General features: G+C 37.4%; 1 protein-coding gene across 2 annotated transcripts in view; it reads left to right on the top strand.

Annotated features, from left to right (window-relative positions):
• Positions 1–25,813, top strand: part of CHN1 (chimerin 1) — a 182,808-nt gene that overhangs the window by 28,413 nt on the left and 128,582 nt on the right. For both annotated transcript variants that reach the window (XM_070508138.1, XM_044768685.2), the window contains 2 exons: positions 14,823–14,861; positions 21,234–21,289. In XM_070508138.1, the coding sequence (XP_070364239.1) occupies positions 14,823–14,861; positions 21,234–21,289 (95 nt within the window). The remainder of the gene's footprint in view (positions 1–14,822; positions 14,862–21,233; positions 21,290–25,813) is intronic.

Below are 25,813 nucleotides of genomic sequence, written 5' to 3'. Positions count from 1 at the left end.
CCTTCTCTCTCATAGGATTATATAGCTGAATTCCACAGTCTCAGCACTGAACACGTTACACAGACGAGCACTAACGTAACTTTATGGCCTCTCTCCCTGCCTCCCAGTAGAATAAGGAGAACAGCTCCGAGATTTCACCTTACTTTCTCTGCCTTAACTTCCATTGTTTGTCTGAATGCTATCTTGTTAAAACTATGACCACTGCTCTGCCACCCACTTCACCTTCATTTTTCCTTCCCAGTCCTAGATCACTCGTTTTTTAAATCATCCCTAACAAGAGTGATTCATGGTTTAAGTATTATAGGAAGTGCAAGTGTCAAGATCGTAGAAAGCATATCTACATATTCCTACAGGAATTTTTAGCTTAGGAAAATTAGAAGTTGGGAAGGGATTAGTGTTCCTGACCTTACAGGACTCTTTCAAAAAATGCAGCCAATAAGTGCCTTTCTTGTTACTAAACCAATCAAGATAATGAAGCTTCAAGCTATCACCCTACTGTGGGCCTGAGAGGAGGCACTGCTTGGAGCTGATAGATTTAATGAGGTGGAAACTCTCTTTGGACATGGGGACCAGAGAATATCCTAAACATTTCATTGAAGGTTATACTCAGGCTTGAGCTACAGGGAAACCAACAGCAGCAAGAAGACTTGAATAGCATCATGAATGAACCTGACCATAAGGGATACAGCTTGTCTCTATTGTCCTTGGAAGCTGGTCTTGAAGCTAAATAAACATCTCAGGGTTTTATTATCCATTCTTCAGCCTAGTGATAGTTGTTGTACCCTTGTGGACTACACTTGAAATATTTCCTCAAACATCTGCGTTCTGCCTTTGAGAAGTTGTCCTGGCCTTTCTTCTGCTCACACGAACCTGCTTAGGTTGTCTCCCTTCAGTCCCCAACCCATAGGGCTTTGTAATTTGGCTCCTTCTTATGGCCTTGATATTTTTCAATGTAGTCACCTGGCTTGGCATGTTTGCCTTGTTTCTAAATTAGTGTCCTTTTATAATATCGTCAGTAGTAGTTAGGAGCTTGCGATCTAGAGTCATGTGATCTCCGCTCACGTACTGGCTCTGCTCCTTGTGACTTTAAACAAATGCCTTGATCTCTCCCCCGTGCTGGTTTTCCTATCTATAAAATCGTGATTGTAATAATACCTGCTTTATAAGGGTGTTGTGAAGCATAAATGAAATAAGTGTAAAAGCATTTAGCAAGAGCCCAGCACATTGTAAGTGTTCACTGCCTCAAAATGTACTGCTATCTCCTAGTTATTATCTTAGGCCGGTGGTTCTCCACCTTTAATCTCAGGACCCATTTACACTCTTAAACGTTATTGAGGGACCTAAGGAGCATTTGTTTATGTGGGTTGTATGTATTGCTGTTTACTGTATTTGAAAGTCAAATTGAGAAATTGAAAAAAAGATCAATTGAATTAAGAATAATGATAATAAACCTATTACGTGTTAGCAAAAATAACATTTTATGAAAAATATATTTTTAAAAAGAGTGGCATTCTTTCTATTTTTTACAAGCTCTTTAATGTCTAGCTTAAAAGAAAGCTAATATCTAATCATCTGTGGCAGTATGTTTTGATTGTAGCAAGTGAAGAAAATCTGATCTCGTAAAGATATGTCGGAAAAGAGGGAAGTATTTTAATAATATTTTCAAATAGTTGTGTATATTCTTTGATACTCCACTAAAGCTTGACAAGTGGTAGTTTCTTAAAGGTCAGTTACAGCGTAGACTCTGAAACCATGTCATTGAACATTTTGTGCTCTGTTACGTTAAAATCCATTGGTCTAACTTGTACTTTGACTGGATCTTTTACCCACGCATTTGTCATTTTGAAAATATTAGTGCCCTAAGTTAGGCGAATCTTCCAAATGTTAACATGTTTTATTATACAATATATTAACAAATCGCTTTCTTTAATATCACCATCGATTTCGTCGGAAAAGTCTTTAAATATTAACAAACTGTCAAGTTCATGGTCATGGATACAAGTTTCCCTGAATTATAATTTTCGCTTGAAAGCTTGAATTTTATGTCTGGCAGTAAATACTGTCGGTTGTTTTCCTTGAAGTGACAAGCTCACTCTGTTCATTTTCAAGAAAATATCTGCCAAATATCTAAATCTGAAGAGTTGTAGTTTGTCAGTCATTCTTTCCAGTGAACTGGTGTTTATGAAAATTGCAGCTAGTTCCACTCCCAACGTGCATGATCTTATGTGTGCTTTTTCTCAAGACACCATGATACATCATGATGCAGCAGATGCGTCTTATGCACACGGCCCAGTTTGTCATACGGAATATTAAAAAGACATGTGCTGAAGGGCCAAGATTTAATAAAATTAGTACTTTTTAAACTGCTTCATCAAGGACATTCTTAAGTGAAACTGAATTTTTTTTAAGTGATGGCTTTATGGTGGTGAAGAATACAGTGACAATTAATACAGTTGTTGCCACTGCATTGTTTTGTGCTGAGATGCCAGCAGTTTCACCACCTCAGCTTTTGCACTGCCAGTACAAATGTCAGTCCGGTGAAAAAGGCAAATAACTTCTTAGTATAATTATGAAAATAGTTTTGACCCACACACCCCCCTGAAAGAGTCTCAGTGATCCACAAGGGTCCACAGACCACACTGAGAATTGCTGTTCTAGGTATTAAGGATAGAGCAGTGTGAAAAACACTAAAGAATCCCTTCCCTCATGAAGCTTACATTCTAGTGGAAAGAGATAAACAAAAAGCAACACAATTTGGTAAGATGTTAGCGTTTTAGATAGGGATAAGTACTAAAGAGGGAAAAAAACAGGTGATTATGAATTGTCAGGGGAATTTGAACTTTTTTGATAGGGTGACAGGGAAGGCCTCACTGAGAAGGTGACTTGAGTACAGAAGTGAAGCAGGTGAGGGAGCAAGTCATAGAGTTACCTGCGGGGGGGAACATTCCAGTCTGAGGGAACAGCCAGGGGGAACTGTGTCTCGTATGTTTGAGGAATGGCAAGAAAACCAAAGAGACTGGGGAAGAGTGGGTGAGGGGAAGAGAAGTAGGAGCTGAACTCAGCAAGGCAAGAAGGACACATCGTCTAGGTCTCGGAGCTCAGTGCTTCTGAACAATCAGGCGCATGCATGTCACCTGGGGATCTCGTGAAAATGCAGATCCTGCTTCATAGTTGGGTCCTGCGGTTCTGCATTTCCAACAGATGACGAGATAATGCCAAGGTTGTGGTCCTCTTTGGACAGCAATCTCGTAGGCAGTTGTAAAGAGTTTGGCTGTTATTCTGAGTGACGCAGGAAGCCATTGGAGAGAATTTAGTGGAAGAGTGTCATGTTCTGACTTATGTTTTAACATGATCAGCCATAAATATTAATAACAGTAGTGGGTCTGTAATCCCTTTTCCAAAACCCTTAGTAACAGATATGTGTTAGAATTCAGAATTTTTCAGATTTTAGAAAAGATAATACATTTCATATGTATATTGTATATTTTATAACACCCAGCAGTGTCTCGGACATCACTCTGTAATCGCACATTAATATTTCTGCGATGAAACGAATGAGCAGTCACACCCAGTGGAATAAGTAAAGACTGAAAATATTCTCAAATCCATTCTGGTGAAGTTTTTGCTATCAAATGAGTTATAAAGAATTTAAAAAATACTTTTAGGTTCAGGTTAGACCAGGATTTGCTGCCAAATGAGTTATAAAAATGCTTTCGCTTTTCAAAGCATTTGGATTTAGAATTGAGGAAAGGTGGGCCTTTGTTGCTGCTACACTTTCAGTTAGTCACTCCTTGTGTCCCCACACTGCAAGAGCTTCTTTTAGACAAAGAGTTCCATGACATGTTGATTTTAGGCCTTGTTGGGTGCAACTGTTGGCAAGAGAGACCACAGCCCCAGCCCTTTCATGCCCTGGTTCTGCTCTCAAAGGAAGCAGAAGAGGTACCTATCAATTTGGAATACGAGTTCTCATTTCTAAAGAGTTTATCCATCTTGGCAGCCTATACTGTCATGTGTGCAGTCAAAACACGGTTAATTAAAACATGCTGAGCATTTCATTATACCTTGGGATAGTTAGCCTGTGCTTAGAATTACCCAACTCTGCTCATTTGTGGTTGACACAATATTACTTCCATATCTGACTTTGCTTTCTTTCCTACAGCTGTGAGCTGCCTGGTTCCGCATTTGGTTCTGCATCTTGTAATCTAAAGCATACTTCTCTGTGTTCTTCAGAATCCACTTTTTTCTTTTTTTAAGTGATTGATTGGTTTTCCCAGAGAAGTCCTACTTAAAAGAAGTGCATTAGGAAATTATCATAAAACGAGGGGTGCAATCTTTTCCTATCTCAGTTATCTGTGATGGCAAAGTATTGGTAATAGGAGTGTTATTTCTCTTTTCCCCATAGAATTTCACTTAAGGGTTAGTATGCTCTGTTTTCTGAGTTACCTGTCCTCTTGGTAAAGTTGGAAAACACTGATGTAAGGCAAGACTTTGAAACGTTGCTGTTTTAATACTTGCTGGCAAATTGACACATTGACTCCCATCACTGGGGAATCCTAACTATTCTATGAGTTTGTGTCAAACAGCAATGCACGTTCTAATAAACATATTCCGTTGTATACTCTAAGCCTGAGAATATGGTGATGGATTCCTTTTCCAAGGGCAAGGGTCCAAGTGAGTCATTGCTACAAAACTATGTTGGTGTATGGGAAATGAATGGGTTAGGAATAATTTGTCTCAAAGGATGAATAACAACAAGGAGAAAAACACTGTTTTCAATTTTTCCTTTAAGAACAGAACAAGGAGGATATATACTGTGTTGGCTGAAGGAGGTGCAGGCATTTGAGACAATTGAGTTCTAGTTCTTAGGTAACTGACTAGGAAGATCCCTGCTGAAAGTTTAGTTTTATATGGTTATTTTCCAGAAGTTATATTTATAAAAAGTAAAAATTCTGTGAGGAGTTTTCATGTGGTTTACATTTTTAATATCTGTAACTTCAATTGCTCTGGATGGTTAAAAGTCTAAGTTGTTGGATATGAGAAAAGTATTCATCAGGTATATATCCTTTTTGTGTGTATAGTGAAATGTATATACCATATAGTATATTCTTTTATTTTTTCCTTTTTCTCCCCAAAGCCCCCCGGTACATAGTTGAATATTTTAGTTGTGGGTCCTTCTAGTTGTGGCATGTGGGATGCCGCCTCAGCGTGGCTCGATGAGTGGCCCCATGTCCGTACCCAGGATTCGGAGCGAGGGAACTTAACCACTCGGCCATGGGGCTGGCCCCCATATGGTATATTCTTTTAAGGATGAATTACAGGACTTCATAAAAAATGAATTTATTACAGTTTAATTTTAAACAGGTGAGATACAGAGAGGTCAAGGAGAAGGATATGCTTTACGGCCATTGCTGAATTTTGTGTATTCTGTTTTTCATGGCAGAGAGTTTTAGGAAATGTATCGTGTCATCAAAGGTGAATTTTTTTACTTACCTAACAAAATCCATTGGGGAGCCAGTGGGGAATGTTGAGTAGTTACTGAGAGTCTTGGCAGGAACTAAACCTCTTTTCCACGTTCTCTGTGAGAAACCTTGTGATTAAGTGGGCATATCTGAGAACTTTGTGTTAATGTGCCAACATGCTAGGATAAACATTGTTGGAAATTATCAAATCCTTTAAAGAGAAAACCTCAGAGAGATATGACTTGTTGTCTGGAAGAAGAAATAGTAGGTTGGAAAATGACAACCTTTACTTTGAATTGAGTCAAATGACCCAGTTCCTGTGTATAGCTTTTTGTTTCCAAGAGTTTAGTGAAAAGATCTGAGTAAGCAGAAGGACCTAGTTTGTGTAGTCTGCTTGCGAGGTCTGCCAAGTTGGTTAGAGGAAACATTGCTTAGGTCTTTAATAAAAGGCCAAGCTCGAGTCTGAAAAAGGAGAGGTTTCCAAGTTTGGTTCACATTTCATTTAGGAGGCTTTCTTGACCCAAGCGATGGGTCCATGGTGGAGAGTTGAGCACCACATTTGTGAAATATTTGTTTTTGGAGATCTTTGATGAAGTTACATGTGAGCACTGTAGTTGCACTGTCTCAGGAGTTTTTTTTCCATATATTAACAGTTCTGGGTCATTATTCTCTGAAGAATTAAAAACAATTATCTTCGGTTTTAAAAATGGTTTATTTTTGTCAGAATTGTATCGTGACACATCAGTTTTCAACTTGAAGCAGTTTTAAATGACTTTGTTTCTTCCGAGGGTGAATTTAACTGACCTCATTTGGCCATAACTTTGCACAGGGAATTTTAATTGTCTTAGTTGAAAAGCTTACTTTGCATGTTTTGAAGCATTTTCCAGGAAAAAAGTTTAGTCAGGCTCTGAGGTATCTAGAAACCTAGCAAAGCTCTTTTTTATTTGTTTCTTCATTAGTTTAGAATTGTGTGTGTTATTATAAGCCTTTTAATTTTTACTGTGAGTTTTTGTATTCCAAGAAATGTATTTCTTTTGGAGTAAGAAGTTTGGTTTTCTTTCAAGTATCAACAGGAGTAATTGTTTGATATTCATTGTGAACTTTATGCCCTTGTTCTGTGAAAAGATCACTTTATAGGACAGTAGAGTTGGGGACCCCAAGCATCTCACTCTTGGTATGCCAGAATTTGGTACAGAAATAGGACAGCAGCAGGTAGGCATGAGTGAGGATGCCTTGCATTTTCTGATGAAAGCAGGACAGGAAATCTTTTGCCAGTTGGTTGAAGGTGAGCCTTCATTTGAAGGGAAGAAATGCTCTTTTTGTTATCGATAAATGTCATTCTTTTTACAGAAATCAAAATTGTTAATTTTCAAACCAAAGGCAATCTGAAACAAACGTGCTTTAAGACATTAATCATACAGTTTTTGCGTGTTCATGCATCATTAGTCTAAACCTCATTTAAAATGCACCATGGTCCTCTTTGAGAAAGTCCATTATATTGTTAAAAAGTTATAAAAGCCTTTTTGGTTTGAGCCTAAAACATTAAACAGGTTAAATTTAACTTTCTGATCTGTTCTAGACTGGACTATTTATTTTTTGAAGTAAAAAGTTAAGCAGGTTTATACTTCATCAGAGGAATATTGTTCTAAACCAAAGAATTCATAAGACATAACTGTATGGTGCTACACAAAACTGTGTAATAAAAAGAATGAAATATTTTTTTTTCAGAGGTCATTTTCAACAACATTCGTAGATATATTGGATGTAAATAGGATCTAATTGGAGAGAACATAAAGATTTACTCAATCATACAAAGTTTTAAATTAATCTAAACATTAAGAACATTAGGGTATTTATAAGTAGATTTAATCTTGCCAATCAATAAATGAACCACTTTAAGTACCCCCCATAGCCCTAATATTGTAAATTATAATATCATATCAAAGATAATGTCCTAGATATATTTTACTAAGATTTTTTTAATCCTTGCCTAAAAGTACAGATAAGTATCTTAAAATTTTTAATATTTAAAGGAAAAATAAATGTCCTGAAAATATTTAGAGAAAAAAACATAAAAGACAATTATAGGCAAAAACAAATTTAACACGAAATCTTGCTTAAAATCTATATCTTTGAGTTTGAAAAAGCAAGAAAAAATTGGAATCATTTTTCATAAACATGGTAAAGTTTGCAAAAGTAAGATTTCCTTGACTTGCAATTCTAGCAATTAACCAAAAGTGAAAGAGAATTTAATTAAGAAACTGTTCTCTTTTCCATAATGAATGCTTGCTATTCAGCAGATTGTTCGAACAGGGAGGAGAGGTAAATGAAGACCTCCACAGAGACTCTGGGGGGGAATTCAAAGACTGTAGAAGAAGATTGTGCATTTATTTATGAGATGTAAATTCCCTAGGAAGGTCATAGTTGATTTCTAAGCCTCTCAGGCTGGGAATATGATTTCGTGGATAGTGTCTTCAACACATCTTTTATTTCAGCCACTCTGCATTATTTGCAGTTCCTCAAACACTTGCTGAACGTTTTTGTTCCTGTGCCCTTATTCTCTGGGTTCCTTCATTTAGAAGGTTGTTCTTCCTCTTACTTCCAGTCTCCTTCCCTTAACCCCTTGACTACAAGTCATCTGTCTTTCAGAGCCCTTGTCGGATGATACCACCTCTGGTTTGTTTTTCTTGGCACTCTGGCCAAAAGTGATTCCTCTTTCCTTCTATTCTTTCATCAGTTCAGCAAATTCTTACTTACTGGGGACCTATTCTTGTCGGGCATCTTGACAAGATGAAGGTTATTATACTCTTATGTATTACTCTTATTATATCACCTTGTTTGTAAATAATAACATCCATCTAATTTTCCTTACTGCCCTTGAAGGCATGAACTATATCTGGACTCACCTTGTTACTGACACTCTTGTTCATAGAAGGTGTTTAATACATATTTGTTGAAGAATGAAACTTTCTGATTCTTTCAACATTTCTGTATGCCGGCATAACTTTGAAATTTGTGTAAAATTATCTTTTGTGTAGATATGAAAAGTATTACTGACAGTTAAAGGCAATGGAGAAAATCTTTCTTTTTATCTTCTGAGATTCACCCTGAGCTTACATCTGTTGACAGTCTGCCTCTCTTTTTTCTTTTCCTCCCCAAAGCCCCAGTACATAGTTGTATATTCTAGTTGTAGGTCCTTCTAGTTCTTCTCTGTGAACCGCCACCACAGCAGGGCTGTTGACAGACGAGTGGTGTGGTTCCATGTCTGGAAACTGAACCCGGGCCGCCGAAGTGGAGCGTGCCAAACTTTAACTGCTATGTCAGCAGGGCTGGCTCTGGAGAAAATCTTGTAATGGATTTTGTGGATATGTTCTTAATTTAAACACTCATCCATGCCATGCTAAGATTATTTTAAGTGTCTGTCCCTGAGTTTTTTAAGAAGGGCTGTCATTCTCAATCATGCTCTAGTGATGGAAGTCTGTCATATTTATGTGCCTGGTCTGGGTGGATTTTCTGACAGAATCAAAAAGAGGTGATGGGAGGAGCCCTTGAGACCTCCAGCTGAAGGCAGATCACAGACTTTTGGTGTTATTGGGCCTTGATAACTTCCTTTGAACAAGCTCAAGGACTTTGAACTGCTAAAAGAACTCATGATTTCCTCTCTGTTCTCTTCTTAGTTAACTTTTGTATTTCTTCTGTTAGATGAAATGTTTCTTACCCCACCTTACCCCATATCCTAGATATCCCAAGGAAATCATGATTTGAAACAACTGTTCTCAAAGTAAGTGCTGGGGACCCCTGGGGGCCCCCGACATTTTTCAGAGTTTCCATGAAGTCAAAACTCTTTTAATAATAATAATAAGACATTATTGGCCTTTTTCACTCTCATCCTTCACAGTATCTAGTTGAATCTTCCAGAATGTACATGGCACGTGATATCACAACAGATTGAATATGGAAGCAAATATAAGAATCCAGCTGTGTTCAATTAGACATTAAAGAGATTTACAAAATGTAAAACAAATTTTTTGTTTTGAAAAATAGTTATTTTTCATAAAATGTTATAAGATATGGGTTTATTTTTTAATAAATTAGCAAATACTATTAAAATTTCTCAGTTTTAATTTCTAATATGGTTAATATCAGTAGATATTAAACGTTCCTTAGAATCCAAGTTTTTAAAACCAAAATGTTTGAAAGCTACTGGTTTAAAAGATTTAAAATATTTAGGGGGCTGGCCTCATGGACAAGTGGTTAAGTTCGCGTGCTCCACTGCAGGCAGCCCAGTGTTACGTCGGTTGTTGCATCGGTTCGAATCCTGGGCACGGACATGGCACTGCTCGTCGAACCACGCTGAGGAGGCATCCCACATGCCACAACTAGAAGGATGCACAGCTAAGAATATACAACTATGTACCGGGGGGCTTTGGGGAGAAAAAGGAAAAAAATAAACTCTTTAAAAGATTTAAAATATTTAAAGAGAATGGACTTTCTAACAGATTAAAAGGTGAACTCCTTTTGATGTAGTCAAGGTGTCTTCAAACTGAAATATATCAGTTCTGCTGGTTTCCAATTGTTGGGCATTTAAGTTGAATCCAGTTATTTAGTCTTAAAAGTAATAGTGCAGTAGTAGTATTCTGCATTAATGTTTTCCTAACATCCTTATTTACTTTACAATAAATTTGTAGAAATAAAACTGCTGGGTCAAAAGGTATGCAGAGGAACTGACATGACCTGTTATGTAAATTCAGGGGCCAATATTTTTTCTATTAATCAGGGCCCCAATTAGCAGGAAATTTGGTATCTTCCTCTTTACGCAGTCTCCTCTCCTCCAAGTTTGAATGCCAGGAAGCTGGCTCAGTCCCAAAGTGGTCCATCCTCTTCCAGATGCCCAAAAGAGAACTACAGTTTAATGGTACACTGGTTATCTTCCTTCTCTTTATCACTTTCTCTCAGTGTTTAAGACCAGCCGTGTACTGTTTGTTGATAGTTGCTTGTCTAACGCTGCTAGGATGCCCTTTTTGGGCAGACCTGGCTCAGGTCAAAGTAGTGACCCAATTGGAGGTCAGGATTGCGGTTTGTTAGTTTACATGCTTATATTCAACGATTCAGTGTGCCAGGAGGCTGAGGTCAGAGACACTTTTGGCATCATGCTGGGCCAGAATCTGTCGTCCTTAATAAACCTATAAGCCCTTTGTATGACCCTGGACCACCAGTTTCAATCAACCCATCTTCAAAGTCATTTTATTTCAGGAGTGTCTCTGCCTTTTCTTGCCAGTGGAACTTGGTTTGGGCTATGAGTTTCTGCTATGACAGTGCTCCTTAACTGTGAATCTGAGGAATCAAAGATTGGGTAATGTTTCTTCCCTTCCAGAAGGATTTAGGGTACTGGAGAATTGGTCTCCCCAGCTCTGGCAACTAATTCTACATATCAAGAGGTTGAGGCATGTTTTTCTAAGCCGTCAACTTCCCCTCCCAGTGGGCCCCTTTCCTTTGAGTCCTGAGGACAGTGGTGCCCACCCTTTGCCTAACATGGTCAACAAAAAGATCCATGCCGAGGTGACCTGAGGTCTCCACCTCTAAACATAAGAAAGAGAGTCGTAATTTTTAAATGTTCCCCTTCAAAGAGCATCTCATTTAAGCTCTGCCTTAACAGATGTCTGTGATATACTTTTAAGGACTTGTGATAGGTAGTGCCAGTTGCTCTCCAGAGAGGTTGTGCCAGTTTATACTCCCATCAGCAAAAACTGGATTGCTGGGAAGAGACTTTTAAAACCCAAACTGTACTCTTAACTGTCACTAATAATTAGAACTGTTATAATGTTAAAGGAATCTCAAACTTTTCTCCCAGCATGTCTTGGTTATTTGGCCACCCAATTGTGATCTGTAGCGTCTTGAATAAACTCTTCTGTAATAGAGGAGATGTACAGGGAAGAACAAAATAAGAAGAAAATGCATGGCTGAAGTCGTTAACAGTGGCCTGAGGCCAATAGGGTAATATCATTGTGTTTTTAAACTCACTTCTGGTGAAGGCAGGAGAGGGTACTCATTTACTAAAGGTCTCCTAAGTGTAAGGTGCCTTATGTCTAATACCTAATTTAATCCTCATAGCACACCTGTGTTGTTACTATTCCCATTTTAGATGAGATTGTTACTCTATTGTATAGATAAAGAAATTAAGATTCAGAGAAGTAGTAAATTTCCTAAAGTCACACAGAGGTGAAGGTTGATGTTCATCTGAGAAAGCCCTCTCTAGGACTAGACAGACAATTCCCCAGAGACAGGACTTGAAGTATTAGCCTCTTTGTCTCTCACCTTCTCCAAAGTCAAAGTCCAGGAGGCCCCCACTGCTCAGCTGCAGGCTTTGCACAGGGTTTCCAAGGAGTTAGGGCCACTACAAAGTCAGAGGGCACAGTCCTGGAGACTTTCCTCGCTTCTGACACCAACTGCAAGCTGGAGGGGTTCCCCCAAATCGCCCTCAGTTTCAATAATCCGCTAGAAGGACTCACAGAACTTGTTAAACGCTGTTGTACTCAGGGTCATGGTTTATTACAGGGAAAGGATACAGATTAAAGCCAGCCAAGGGAAGAAGCACATAGAAGGTAGAGTCCAGGAGAGAAGTGGAGCTTCCCTCGTCCTCTCTGTATCGAGTCAGGATGCATGCTCTTCCCACATGGATGTGTGACAGTACCCATGGAGTATTTCCAACCAAGGAATCTCTCCCAAGCCTTGAGTTCACAGTTTTTGTGGGGGCTTTGTTACGCACACATGGCTGACTGACTGCCCATGTGGTTGATTTCAGTCTCCAGGTTGACTGACACTGTGTGACCCAAAACCCCGCCCTACATCACGTTGTTATTCTGGTTAGCCCAAGGCTCCCAGGCAAGGACAAGTGTCTCTTAGGAGCGGGGGGCAGAAACTAGACCTCTTTTGGAATGAGGTTAAATTCTTTACTACACTGGGTTCCAGCCTGGTTGAGCGCCCTCCCGCTTCTTGACCACCCATGGTGTCTTCCACACAGTGGGTCAGGAGGTGCCTGGTCACTGCAGCTTATGCTGTTCACACCCTGGCAAGGAGGCCGAGACACACGTGGAATATGGGCTAGTACCGAGACAGTGAGTGCACACTCTCCTCTTAAACCCTGAACCAGTTTAGGATTAAAGACAATGTAACAGCGTTCATGTGTCCTCAAAGAAATCATAAAATGGCTTGAATGCTTGCAGGCAAAATTTTCCTAGTATTAAAAACATATAATTGAATTAACTATAATTTACTTAAGACAAATCTCAATATAATTAACCCCCTAAATACACTCAAACACCCCCCCCCCAGCAAAGAAAATATGTATATATCTATGTATCTCTGTGTGAAGGTCATATTTCATCCTAACTTTATGTCATTACTAGGCAAGTTCACCTGAGTTGGCAGTTTTCCTTAATAATTGCTCATTCATGTACACAGTCAGTCCTCATTGTTCATGATTCTGCTTTTGCAAATTTACTTACTTGCTAGCATTTATTTGTAACCCTAAAATAAATACCTGTGACACTTTCGTGGTCATTTGCCAACATTCGCACAGTGGCAAAATATTTGAGTTGCATGACCCACAGATTCCCAGCTGAAGTCGGACCAGGTGACTCTCTGCCTTCTTTGTTTCCGCTCTCATACTCTAAAGTGTTTTTTCCGTAGTCTATTTAGTGCCACATTTTTTGCATTTTTGTTTTTTTTATTGGTGATTTTGTTGTTTAAAATGGCCCTCAAGCATAGTGCTGAAGTGTTCTCTGGTGTTCTAAGAGCCAGAAAGCTGTGATATATGTTATGGAGAAAACACGTGTTAGGTAAGCTTCATTGAGGCATGAGTTACAGTGCTGTTGGCTGTGAGTTCTATGTTAATGAATCAACAATATATACTAAATAAGGTGTCTTTTAAACAGAAACACACATGAAACAAGGCTATGTATTGGTTGGATGATGAAAATGTCCAGAGGCTCACGGGAACCTAACTTGGTTTCCCTTAGGAGCAGTGGTTCAGTGTTTGTTAATTCAGTGTTTTTGATGACTTTATAGAATATAGCTACCTCAAATAGGGTCACCTGTATTTGCTGCATTACTTCATTATTCATTTATTCATAGAATCTTTTATTCGTTTTTTGAGAAAACATATTTGAACACTTCTATTGGGTGTCAAGCATTTTGTACATGACTTAGAATTTCCCTTTTATGTCCTTACACTTATCGTTAGTAGTCTTGGTGTAGCCCTACTGACTCAAAATGTTTGTGTGGTTTATGATAACACATCATAAAGGAAGTGTGGGATTGCATCTTAAAGTTTGGGAGTTGGAGGCTGAACGTTTCGAGTCTATGACCATTTTTACTTGAACTACATATGCTAGATTGCACCTTCTCAATAAACGTTCCAGGAATTTTCCTGCCTCCTTGGAGACCAAATTTTAAGGATCAGATTCCTAATGGGTTCATGTTGGATGCCAGCAGAGCCAGGTAATGTGGCTGGGCCACACCTTCCCACAGCAAAATCCTGTGTCTGGTGGTTTGGATACCTGGCCTTGCAGGCAGAGCTTGTGGCTGGCAAAATTATTCCTCACCTGTGCTTTACTGAGAAGCCAGACCACACTGGCCCCTCTCCTCTCTCTGATCCCTCCATCTCCCTCATGTGTTTGTATTTCCATCTCTTTCCACTGCCTCTTCACACCATCTCCTACATCCGCACTCCAGCAGAGTGAGGGGAAATGTGCTTCAAGAGCAGATGTCCGCCGCGTGTTCTTTGTGGCTCCCCGGGTACTCTCCCTTCTATTGGAGCGTTTCTCATTTCCTGGCTTTGATTGTCCAGGATGTGTGAGGACTAAGACCTGCACCTTGCTGCTCTGTTCTCCTGATGTTATGAAATCAGTTACAGTGGAATCCCCCCAATATGATGGGGGGAAATACAGAAATACATTTCTGAGGATTAAAATTACCTGGTCAATTTGACTAAAAAGGAAAAATTCCAAGGACTTCATGGGTCTTTCAATGAAATGATCATGGAATCAAGCCCAAAGAAACAAAGACTTTATTGACTTTTACCTCAGTGACTGTAAGAAATGAGTGCCAGCAGTAAAAATTAACCTTGATGTTTTTATGTGATAAGCAGTTGAAGAAATACAATAACTTTCTTTGGACATCTTTGTAAACTGCTCTCCAAGAAAGTAAGGACCAAGACTGAAAAACCTTGGAATGCCCTTTAGTGCCTAGCACAATGCCTAGGACAATTAGACCTCAACAAATATATTAAATGAATTAATGATTAAAATATCTCATTTAAAATATAAATATTCAGTCATGTTAATTTGTTGTTTATTCTTTCAGATACAGATGAATATAGACCTCCTGTTTGGAAATCTTACTGTAAGTATACAAGTAATTTTAAATTGAGTGGGTTATAGTGCTTCATAAGTAATATAAACATATTAGGATCATTAGATAGGAAGATTCATTGCATTTTGTACCCATTATTGAAAAATTAATTCACAGCAGGATTTGGGAATAGCACAGAAGTAATTGTGAAGAAACAGGAGTGTTTCCACGAAGTCTGTGTGTGGTTTGCATGTCTGGCTGCGTCTCCTCCCTGTGACCTTGCACGGAATTCCATATGGAGCTTGAGCCCTCTTATCGACAGTGGCCGAGGAAAATAACGCAAGGAGAAGCTAAGAATTCAAGCAATCTATTTATTCTCAGATCCTGATTATTTATATGAAAAAAGGAATATAGATGATGATAAGTCGGGGGGCTATCTCTATAGTTTGAATGGCTAAAAAAAGGCAAAAAAAAAAAGTGTTCTTTTTTTTTGGAAATTGATTTCCCAAATATAAATGAGAGACATATGAATTCTGTATTGCTCTTTAAATTTTGCATTAGAATAAAAATCTCTTCAAAGAGTCTAGGTTCTTAGTCATTTATTTTCCCTTCCTTGTTTCCTAGAGAATATTATTTCATCAAGTAAAAGATAGTTCAGATTTTTTAAAAGAGGAAATAGGGTTAATGTAAGCAAAATAGTTTTAAAAAGAAACCCATGCATGTACTGTTGCAGAAACCAGGACTGTAAGTTTTGTTTGTTGTGTATAGAGTTGGATAAGCAACCTAAGAAACCGGTACTTTAAATGTACATTGTTAACATCTTTGTAAATGTTGAATTATTCTAAATGTTGATATTTGTAAGTTGCTAAAATTTGCTGACCGAAGGAGCAGCAGTTGGGATTCTCATTGATTTCGTGCTCCCAGAACAATAGATGGTTTTATTTTAATAGGTTGCTACTTTGGGCTAATTATAGTAAGCAAAATGTGAACAGTGTCTAAAAATATTGCCATGGATGCTTTCTCTCCCATCCCTGCTGCTGTTTCTGGGGAGTGTATTTCAAAGAATGTATAAAAATGGCTAATGTTCTCTACCTCCAAAAGATTTTGTCTCATAATCTCATTGGCTGGAAGTCTCTTTAAAATTCTTCTCTGCGTTTTCTGGTTTCAGTTTATCTTTGTTCTCTCTGCTCTAACTTGTGCTTTGCACATTTTTTATGTAAGAGCTTTTTTGAAGCCTCAGACTGTTATTGAATCATGGTGGTGATTTTTACCCCTGAAGAATATTGATTACTAAATGTAGTATATGTAGTTTATATTTGCTTTATCTTCAAATATCTTACAGTAGCTACTATTTGTCTTAAAAAATGGCATATTTCTAGAGGAAGGTGGGCACAGATGTTAGCTCAGGGCCAAGCTTCCTCACACACAAAAAAAGAAAAAATGGCATATTTCTTTTTTTGGTGACAATTCTGCCACTTAGTTTTATAGTTTCTTTTAGTAACTTCAGTGCCTGAGTACACCATGTACCCCCATCATTTTATTTTATTTATTTTTAATTTTTTTTTGGTGAGGAAGATTGGCCCTGAGCTAACATCTGTTGCCAATCTTCCTCTTTTTTTTCCTCCTCAAAGGCCCAGTGCATAGTTATGTATCCTAGTTGTAGGTCATTCTATTCTTCTATGTGGGTTGCTGCACAGCATGGCTTGATGAGTGGTCTGTAGGTCTGTGCTCAGGATCTGAACAAGCAAACCCCTGGCCACCAAAGCAGAGCGTGTGAACTTAACTACTCTGCCATGGGGCTGGCCTCCCCATCAGCCATCATTTTAATAGTAGAAACATGGAGCAAATTGTTAGAATAGACTTTTAATCTTCTGAACATCAAATGAGAAAACTTCAAATTCAAGGAAATTTTATGATTAAACTGTGTTAAAGTCAAGTGGAAAGGTTCATTTTTAAAACCGATCTTGTTTGATTTTTCTTATAAAATCATGATGTTGATGTTGTCTTCCAAGAATTTGAACATGCTCAGATTTTTAACTGATAAGAAAACGTGCAAAAATTGCATTCTAACATGGAAGTAATTGTCATGATGATCATATAGATTGTTAAATGTTTGTCCAAATTCTGATCCCAGAAAAAATTGTGATTCAGGTTGAGTTTTTTAATTTGCTTTTTTGTTTGTATTCTCTTTGCCATTATCAGTTTTATGGTTTTATCTTCAGCCAGCTGTAAATAATCTCCAGTAGGGTGTTTATTAATAGTACCTTTAAAAGTTCATCTGTCCAGGAATCTGTGCATTTTAATATGAAAAGTTTTAAAGACCGACAAGCCTGTGATGCCCTTATTTCATCGACAGAGACTGGAATTTTGAGTAACTGGGGCAGCAAGCCCTGCCCGGGACCCTTAATAGTTGAGCTGCTTTGTTTAATTCTGAGGCCACACCTAGATAGATCTTGTTTAGAATTGATCACTGACAGTCAATTTTATGAACAGTCTTAGGGACTGACAAACCATAATGCAGTCATCATCTTCTCTGTGAAGTGACTTTAATTTTTATAATTGAAAAAAATTTCTCAATAGTAAAATCTAAATGGATTGAGATTTTTAAAAAAATCAAGGGGCCGGCCTGGTGGCACAGTGGTTAAGTGCACACGTTCCGCTTCAGTGGCCCGGGGTTCGCCGGTTCGGATCCCGGGTGCGGACATGGCACCACTTGGCAAGCCATGCTGTGGTAGGCGTCCCACATAGAAAGTAGAAGAAGATGGGCATGGATGTTAGCTCAGGGCCAGTCTTCCTCTGTGAAAAGAGGAGGATTGGCAGCAGTTAGCTCAGGGCTAATCTTCCTCAAAAAAAAAAAAAATCAAGTATGTCAGTCCACATAAGGACATATAAGCAGAACAAAAACTATTCAAAAGGTTCTGGTTGTTCCCTTATAATGTGTTACGTCTATAAAACTAAGGGGACAGTTAAATTTTAGTGTCAAGATTTGCAGCATGTTAGGTTTTTTTTTTTCCCTGTCTTTAGCATGGTGGGATCTGAATAGCTTTTCACAGTGAGATCTATAAGAAACTTATTTTCACTGTGATTCTGTAAGAAGTTTATTTTACCCATGCCTCTGTTCTGCTTTCCGACTTTGGTTCAACTGAGCTTGTGAAAACTTAATTCTAAATCCTTACAAGTACAAACCGATAGGAAAATAGAATTAACAAGAAGTCTAAGTTGAGGTCACTCTTTTTAAATAAATATAGTTTTATTGCTTTTTGATATATATTGCTTGAATTAAACCAGGGACCTAACATGTAATAAATGAGGCAAGCGAGCCAGGTGGGCAACTGCGAGAAAGTAGAGCGTCGATTCCCTGTCTGTAGCAGGTAGCTCATAATTAGCTCCATTTTGTTATGTTCATCTAAGACTCTGGGTCCGATGCTTCACATGTGCTGATTTTTCAAGAGAAGCTGGAATTCTTTTCTGCTTTGTTGTTGTTAAATCTCTTAAATTTATTTTTATTTTTTAATATTTTTTTTGCTGAGGAAGATTTGCCCTGAGCTAAGATCTGTTGCCAGTCGTCTTCTATTTTGTATGTGGGTTGCTGCCAGTGAGTGATGTAGGTCTGTGCCCAGGAACTGACCCCAGTCTGCTTCCACAGTGAAGTGTGCCAAACTTAACGACTAGGCCACAGGGCCAGCCCCAGGTTTCTTAATTTTTAAATGTTAAAAACGAATTTAAATTTAGAAAACAGCAAGCCAAATATGAGTGAGCCAGTTTTGACCTCAAGATACCAACTTGTGAACTCTGAACTTAACAATGTTTCTGTCTCTAAGTACTGAGAAATTCATTAAGAAGTTTACAAGCAGTGACACTTTTAAGGTGATTGGAAAATGTTAAGTACTTTAATCATATATCTTCTCATCTTGAATTTAGTTATTAATTTTTGGTGAATCACTTAATGATTGTGCAATTAAAATTTCAGCTGAATTCCAATTTAAATTACCAAAAATTCTAATCTGGGAAGGGCCTGAATTAGCTAGTCCTTATTACTTTGTATAGTTTTTTAATGATCTTTTTGATAGGTCTTCCCTGAATTCATATGTTATGTTCAGTTATACAATATCCAAAGGCCTCCCTTTATATATTATTTATTAAAAAATAAGTCTTAAAAATAGACTAACCATTGGTAGCCAATAAGGAGGCATTTATCTAAAAATTACTCCTCCTCATGAAAGAGAACTATACCCTTTGAAACTCTGATTAAAACAAAGGGTGAGATTCTCATGTGACAATATTGTTCCTCCTTTTTTCATACTGGCTTAGCTTAATGTTTGCTTACTGAACAGGTGGCTGCATTTCTGATGATAACCAGGTTCTACAGTGTTTGTACTTTGAATCAAAATCAACATTTTACTTTCTCTAGTAACTTTTAAAGTGTCCTTGTTGACTGCCATTCAATTTTCATAATTGAGTTTCCGTAAATGACAGTACCTTCCAAAGCATTTTCTTGATGAAGGAAAACAGCTGATCTTTTGAGAATTACTGATCAAAGCAGAAATGTGAACTGAATTCTCACATCTTACACGGTTAGTAATGTGGAGGAATGGACCTGAAGAAGCCTCCCTGTTTGCAAGTCATCTTTGGGCTTCTGTAGGGAGGATGGGGGTTTACACGCATCTCTGTGAGAGACGCATGCTCTCACTGTCAGGACCAGACAAAGCTGGTTTCAGTGCTCTCTTCCTTCCCTTCCCCATCTCACAGTTACTCCCTTCATATCATCTCTTTAATCTATGCACATATATTCACAGGAATATTTTTGAAAAACTAACTCTCACAATAATATGTAGGTATCTAAAACTATTTTAATGTATTACCTCTCTTAGAGATTTTTGCACCCGGGAGGAAAAGGCAAAGGAATAGATTTCTATCAGTAAAATTTCAAACATTATTAACTGAGAGATTGCTTTGTTTTTGATTTTTTAAACAATAAATCTGAATCTTCTCAGTGCCTTTTAAATTATAGCATTACTGTGGTGTTATGTTTTGGTGATGAACTCAAGATGCATCCTGGTAACCAAATATTATTGTAAAGGATTTTACGTATGAATGTCAGTCAGCTACTTGTAGTAATAGCTAATCTTTATTGAGGGTGTCCTGTGTGCTGGGGGCTATTTCAAGTCTGTTACATATAGTAAGTTATTTAATCCTTTCAGTAATCTATGAAGTGGAAACTACTGTTATCCCCACTTTACATATGAGGAACACTGAGGCACATTATGCGGTGTTAGTGGCAAAGCCCCAGTGTTCAAACCCCAGGTGGTCTGATTCAAGAGTTCAAATTCTTAGCCACAATGCTATATCACCTTTAGATAGCAATACATAACAGTGATGTGTGTTTGTGTATATTCTCGGTATATACATTGTGTATATGCATATATGTGGTCTAGTTATATATATAGTCTAATTGTGTGTATTTATATATGTTCCTATGATATGTATGAATGAATATGGTCAGAGGTGGAGTCTGTATAATGATATCCAGTTGAAATCTGAGTCATTCTTTATCTGACAATCCCAGATGTCTGGATAGTTTTATGTTATGTTGACGGAATGTCTAAGTACTTAAATACGGTGTTAAATTTAATTATATGTGATTATATATGTAGAAATAGAAAAAAAAATCTCTCCCAAAGATAAACTTAGACATATATAAACATACTTTCTCTGATAACCACACATTCTATTCGCTCCTTCTTCATTTCAAATCAAAAAGGCTGAAGTGAGGCTGGAATGTCATAGTATCGGTGTAATTTTCACTAATCCATTTCAGATACCCTAAAAATTATCCCCTCCTTGGTAAGTTATTTCAGTACCAGAATTCTTTCTTTTGCTGCATTTGCCCTAGTTGAAAGAGTGTGGTAACTTTGACTCAGAAATTTTGTTTTTAGGGGAGATTATCTTTGAAGATAGATGTTTGTAATATAAACAAGGGAGAAAAACAGAAAATCTGTTACTTCTAGCCTATAAATCCTAATTTTGGTTTCAAGTTTGACACTTAATAATGTACTTTAAAAACACATAACCATTATTTGCTTGTATCGGAGACATGCTTTATGTAATACATCCACAAAAATTGGGGACAGTAAATGACCAGATTATGGAAGACAGAGCCAGATATCCAGTAGTGCTTTGTTATAAGGTAAAAAGACACTTGTGTGGATTATGACTTTTCTCTTTGTGCTTCCTCCTGCGCTTTCACTAAATTTAGTTTGGTTTACTTTCTTTGCTTTGTTTATAACAAATTTTAACTTAATAACAAGTAGGACTGTACCACAGTTTTATGGTAAACATACAATAGCAACCAGTTTGTGATTCCTTATATAGTCAGATGTTTTGCATAAAGGAAACTGACGTCTTTACCTTCTCCCTTCGCAGTGTATCAGCTGCAACAGGAAGCCCCTCACCCTCGAAGAATGACCTGCACTAATGAGGTGGGTGTAATGAAACCATGACAGCAGAATGTCTCAGTCAGCTCTTCCCCAAGCTTTGACCTTCCTCAGTGGCTTGGTTATTTGTGGGATTAACTATTTATTGCTAGTTAGCAAACTTGAGTGCACTTTTCTTAACCTTCTTCTCACTTGAAATGACTGCCACTTTTTAATGGACTGTCTGAATACGACAGTATAGTTTTAAGTGATGTTAGTATTCTTTTCAGTTAATTCATACATTTTTCTTCCATTTTTTGTGTTTTATTCTTTCCTTTTTAAAACAAAGTTTAGAGGGATCATTGTAGCTTTATCAAAGTAATTTTTCCATTGAAAAATGATTTAAAAAATGAACAAAAGACAGGGACAGTTCACCAAAAAAGATATGTCACATGGCAATATATGAAAAGATGTTCAACTTCGTTAATAATAAGGGTAATGTAAACTAAAATACATGGAGAGCCAATTCACCTTTCAGGTGGACAAAGGTTCAAAGAATTAGGATGTCCTTAGTTGATAAGCCTGTGAGGAAACAGACGCTCTCATATATTGCTGATGGGAATGTGAAATGCTACAACTTTATGAGGATTTTGTAATATCTAGCAAAACTATGCCTGTATTTACGTTTTGCCCTGCTGGTCCAAGTTCCAGGGATTTACCCTGAGGAATTGCCTGTAGAGATATGGAATAACATATGCTCTAAGTTTGTCATTGTAGGATTATTTGTAATAGCAGAATATTGGGAAAAACCTAAATGTCTGTCCATAGGAGACTGGATAAACTATAATAGTAAAAAGAATAAGGAAGATTTCTCTGAGCTGACGTGGAATGATTTCCAGCTACAAAATGTGTGTATAGTAATTATGGTCTGTTTTTAGTAATAAGGAAGGGAAAATAAGAAAAAAAAATAAAGCTTATTTTTGCAAAGGAGAAACACAGGAAGGATTGACCCAGAGACCGGTGGAACAGTTATCCATAAGGAGCGGGTGAGGAGAGATGCGGAGAGGTTAAGGAGGGAAGTGAGAGTTCTCTGAGGACGTGTTTTGACATAGTTGTGACTTGTGAACTATGCAAATGTTTCGCATATTCAGACATCAGAATTAAATAAAAATGATAAAGCAAACCTCCAAATTGAATATAAATAGAGACAAATGAACTTAACGAATTTATAACATAATCACCAAAAAATTAATTTAAGTAGCTTCTAAACATATTATTCTGACTGCACAAACTTAAAGGGAAATATTCTAAGAACTGTAACCTACAAAAAGATCTTTAACCATACTTAGTAGATTTGTTGTTGTTAGTGGTATTTATGTAGTAATTCTAAAATAATTTTGTGTGTTATATAAGATAGAGCAAATGAGTAATTATGTTGGGTTTGGAGGAGCCAGCATTCTTAGGAGACATAAATATGGAATGAGGGAAATGGAGGAGTACACTGTGGTATTGAGCCGGAATTGGAGTTGTCAATATGAACTCATAGATTTTTAAAAGTGTGTTTTCTATCTCAGTGCATGGAAAGGGCTTAGAAGCACTGATGCCCCAGTAAGAATGAACATACCCATACCCAGCGCCCGAATTTTGGTTTCCAAATACTGTTTCCTACTCAAAGGAGCCAGTGCTCCTTAGAGAAATTCCTCATCCCAGAACATGAGACAGAGACACCCTGGAACATTTTGTTATGTCAGAAAGCAAGAAAGGCTCAAAAATGGATGGGAACATGTCAAAAAGATATAAGAGCCCACTTGAAGGGTTCCACAGGCAAAATTTGGAACAATTTGATATCAAAAAGAGTAATGATAGTAATGAATCATAATGCATTGAATGAAAAGAGAATCTTTAAATCCATAATCATACTTAAAAAAAAAAAAAAAAGAAAAACCTACCCCAGTACAAAGAGAAAAAAAAAGAGGGGGAAAATGTGAAGTTGTTCTTTACAGCAGAATGGTGGCTAAAAATATAGAAGGAATGGTAATGATCTGCACTAATAATAATTGAGTGAGGCAAAGATCATCATTGGATATTAAAACCATTGAGTGAAAGATTTCAGGTAAACAGGATATTCACATAGTCTCACCAATTATTTATGAATTGCAAAGAGAAAAGTGCATCTTTATAGTGGAGAGATCTGGCAGTCACATTCTTAGCCAGGTGATCAAATTTAGCATTACCTGTAATGGGACAAACTGACATTTGTCTCCTGAAGTGATGCAATGAGTCATACACGATGTCACCTATATAGTATTTCTGCTAAAAATGTTGAACTTAAATCTGTTTATGAAGTATGAATCAGACAAATCCAGAACACATTCTGTAAGACAGCTGTCGTGGGCTTGTGAATAATGTCATTTTCATAAAAGAAATAACAGTGGTGAGACTGTTCTAAAATTAAGGAGACAAGGAGACATGCCACCAAATGCAGTGCACGCACCTTGGTAGGGTCCTGGAGATAGAGATCTCTCTCTCTCTTTCTCTCTTTAAAACTACATATTTTGGAAGCAACTGGAGAAATTTGAATATGGACTATATATGAGGTAATATAAAATTATAACTTTCTTAGATGATACACTATGAGAAAGAATTGCTTCTCTATTTAAAAAAATGTTGAAATAGATTTTGTTATTGTGACATCTGGTTTAAAAAAACATTGAATAGCTCTGAAATTATATAGTTAGTCACAAAGAGAACCCATAAACTTAGGCAGGAATTTCATGAAATTATCTTTTAAATGTCCTATTGCAGTTTAAATACATGTAGAGCCAGCCTGGATGGCCTAGTGGTCAAAGTTTGGCACGCTGTGCTTCAGCAGCTCAGGTTCAGTTCCCAGCACAGAAGCGCACCACTGTTTCTGTCAGTAGCCGTGCTGTGGCAGTGGCTCACATAGAAGAACTAGAAGGACTTACAACTAGAATATACAACTGTGTACTGGGGTTATGAGGAGGAAAAGAGAGACAGAGACAGAGACAGAGACAGAGACAGGAAGATTGGCAACAGATGTTAGCTCAGGGTGAATCTCTCCCAGCAAAAAAAAAAGAAAGAAAATAAATACGTGTAGATGTCCAGTCTGCATATATGCATGTATGGAATGAGTGTGTGCTTGGTGATTGCATTTCATTGCTACTGTGCTGTGATCAAGGATGATGAAGTCATTTTACATGTAGTGAGAATTTTTTCTAACTGCTATTTAATAAATGTAATGTTCCATTTTGCTTCATACTCCAGACACAATTTTTTAAACTTTTAACTGAAAGTGAAACATTGGCAGTAGTTCTTTGAAAAGTCCAGAAGTATTAGTAATGTAATATCTGTACTTTGCCTTTCTCAAAAGAATTTGAGACCACACAAATGAAGACAAAAGTAATAAAAGGATTAAGAAAAGAAAAGTTGGGGAAAATAAAAGAAGCAACAAGTATGCCAGTTGATTGCAGTGCTGGTTGAGGATCAATATAATTGTGTGAAAAAGGATCACAGTCATAAGTGCTTAAACCTTAAGGATCAGAAAGGCAAATAGGATCCAGTTTTTACCTGAATTAAATTCTTTAAAAAAATCGGGTAGGTTAGTATGTGAAGTACATTTATGGATGTTACATACAGTGACCAACTGTAGTTTCACAGCCCATGCAAAAGTGGATTGACAGTTGTTTCTTACAGCAGTTGGCACAACATTAAGGAGCAAGAAATCAGTGAAGCTTCTTTTTAAAGGGCTAAGCTGATGTGGTCCAAGTGTATAGACTTCTGGTGATCCGCCTCGTGCAAAGATACGACACAGACTACCAGGGAAGTGGATGGCTCTTAGAGTTTCTGCAGATAATTTCTCTTGATTTAGTTTTGTGATGTGGTTGACTGAGTACGCCATCCCTTGAAAAACTAGACTGTCATATTCCATGCTGTTGCTTAAAGGAAGGCATATAAGTACTGGGAACCCAGAAGAGCAATTGAGATTTTCTTACTTAAGCTGAGGAATCTATTCATCATTTTCACTGTGCTTAGTTTTCTTTCACAAGAAATTATCGATCATGTTCTAGTGGCACATTGATGGGCAAGGAATGCTGCTCCACGTGCAAAAGGATTTACTGTGGACTGGCTCCCCTTGTGCAGTGTAAACATCCTCACACAGTATTCAAAACTGAGGATCTGTTAGTTGCTTAAGTTTGGCTGCTTAATAAAGATTAAATATGCATGCATAAGATGCATATATTTATTTTAGAAATTAGTAGTGATAACCACTTGTTTCTATTTTTGACCAATCTCTATAGTGCTCAGTGTCTTCCTGTTTTCACTAGGCGATAACTAAACGGCAGTTACTAAATAGGGGGAAGTGGTTTCCCGTTTAAAGAAATGACATTCACACTCAGTATGGTTCTAATGATTAGATTTATAAATATAGAAACTGAAAGTATTTATAATCCACTAATGCTGCAAGACTACTTATTTTGAGCAATAACGACTCCCATTAAATTCTTGTAATACAGTCAAATAACTTAGATATCCATTTGAGGTGAAAGTAAAGGATTAATCAGTGAGATG

Source organism: Equus asinus, chromosome 4 (genome assembly GCF_041296235.1).
Source record: "Equus asinus isolate D_3611 breed Donkey chromosome 4, EquAss-T2T_v2, whole genome shotgun sequence".
Classification (NCBI taxonomy): Eukaryota; Metazoa; Chordata; class Mammalia; order Perissodactyla; family Equidae; genus Equus; species Equus asinus.
Note: the sequence above shows the minus strand (reverse complement) of the source record. Positions and strands in the feature narration are given on the sequence as shown.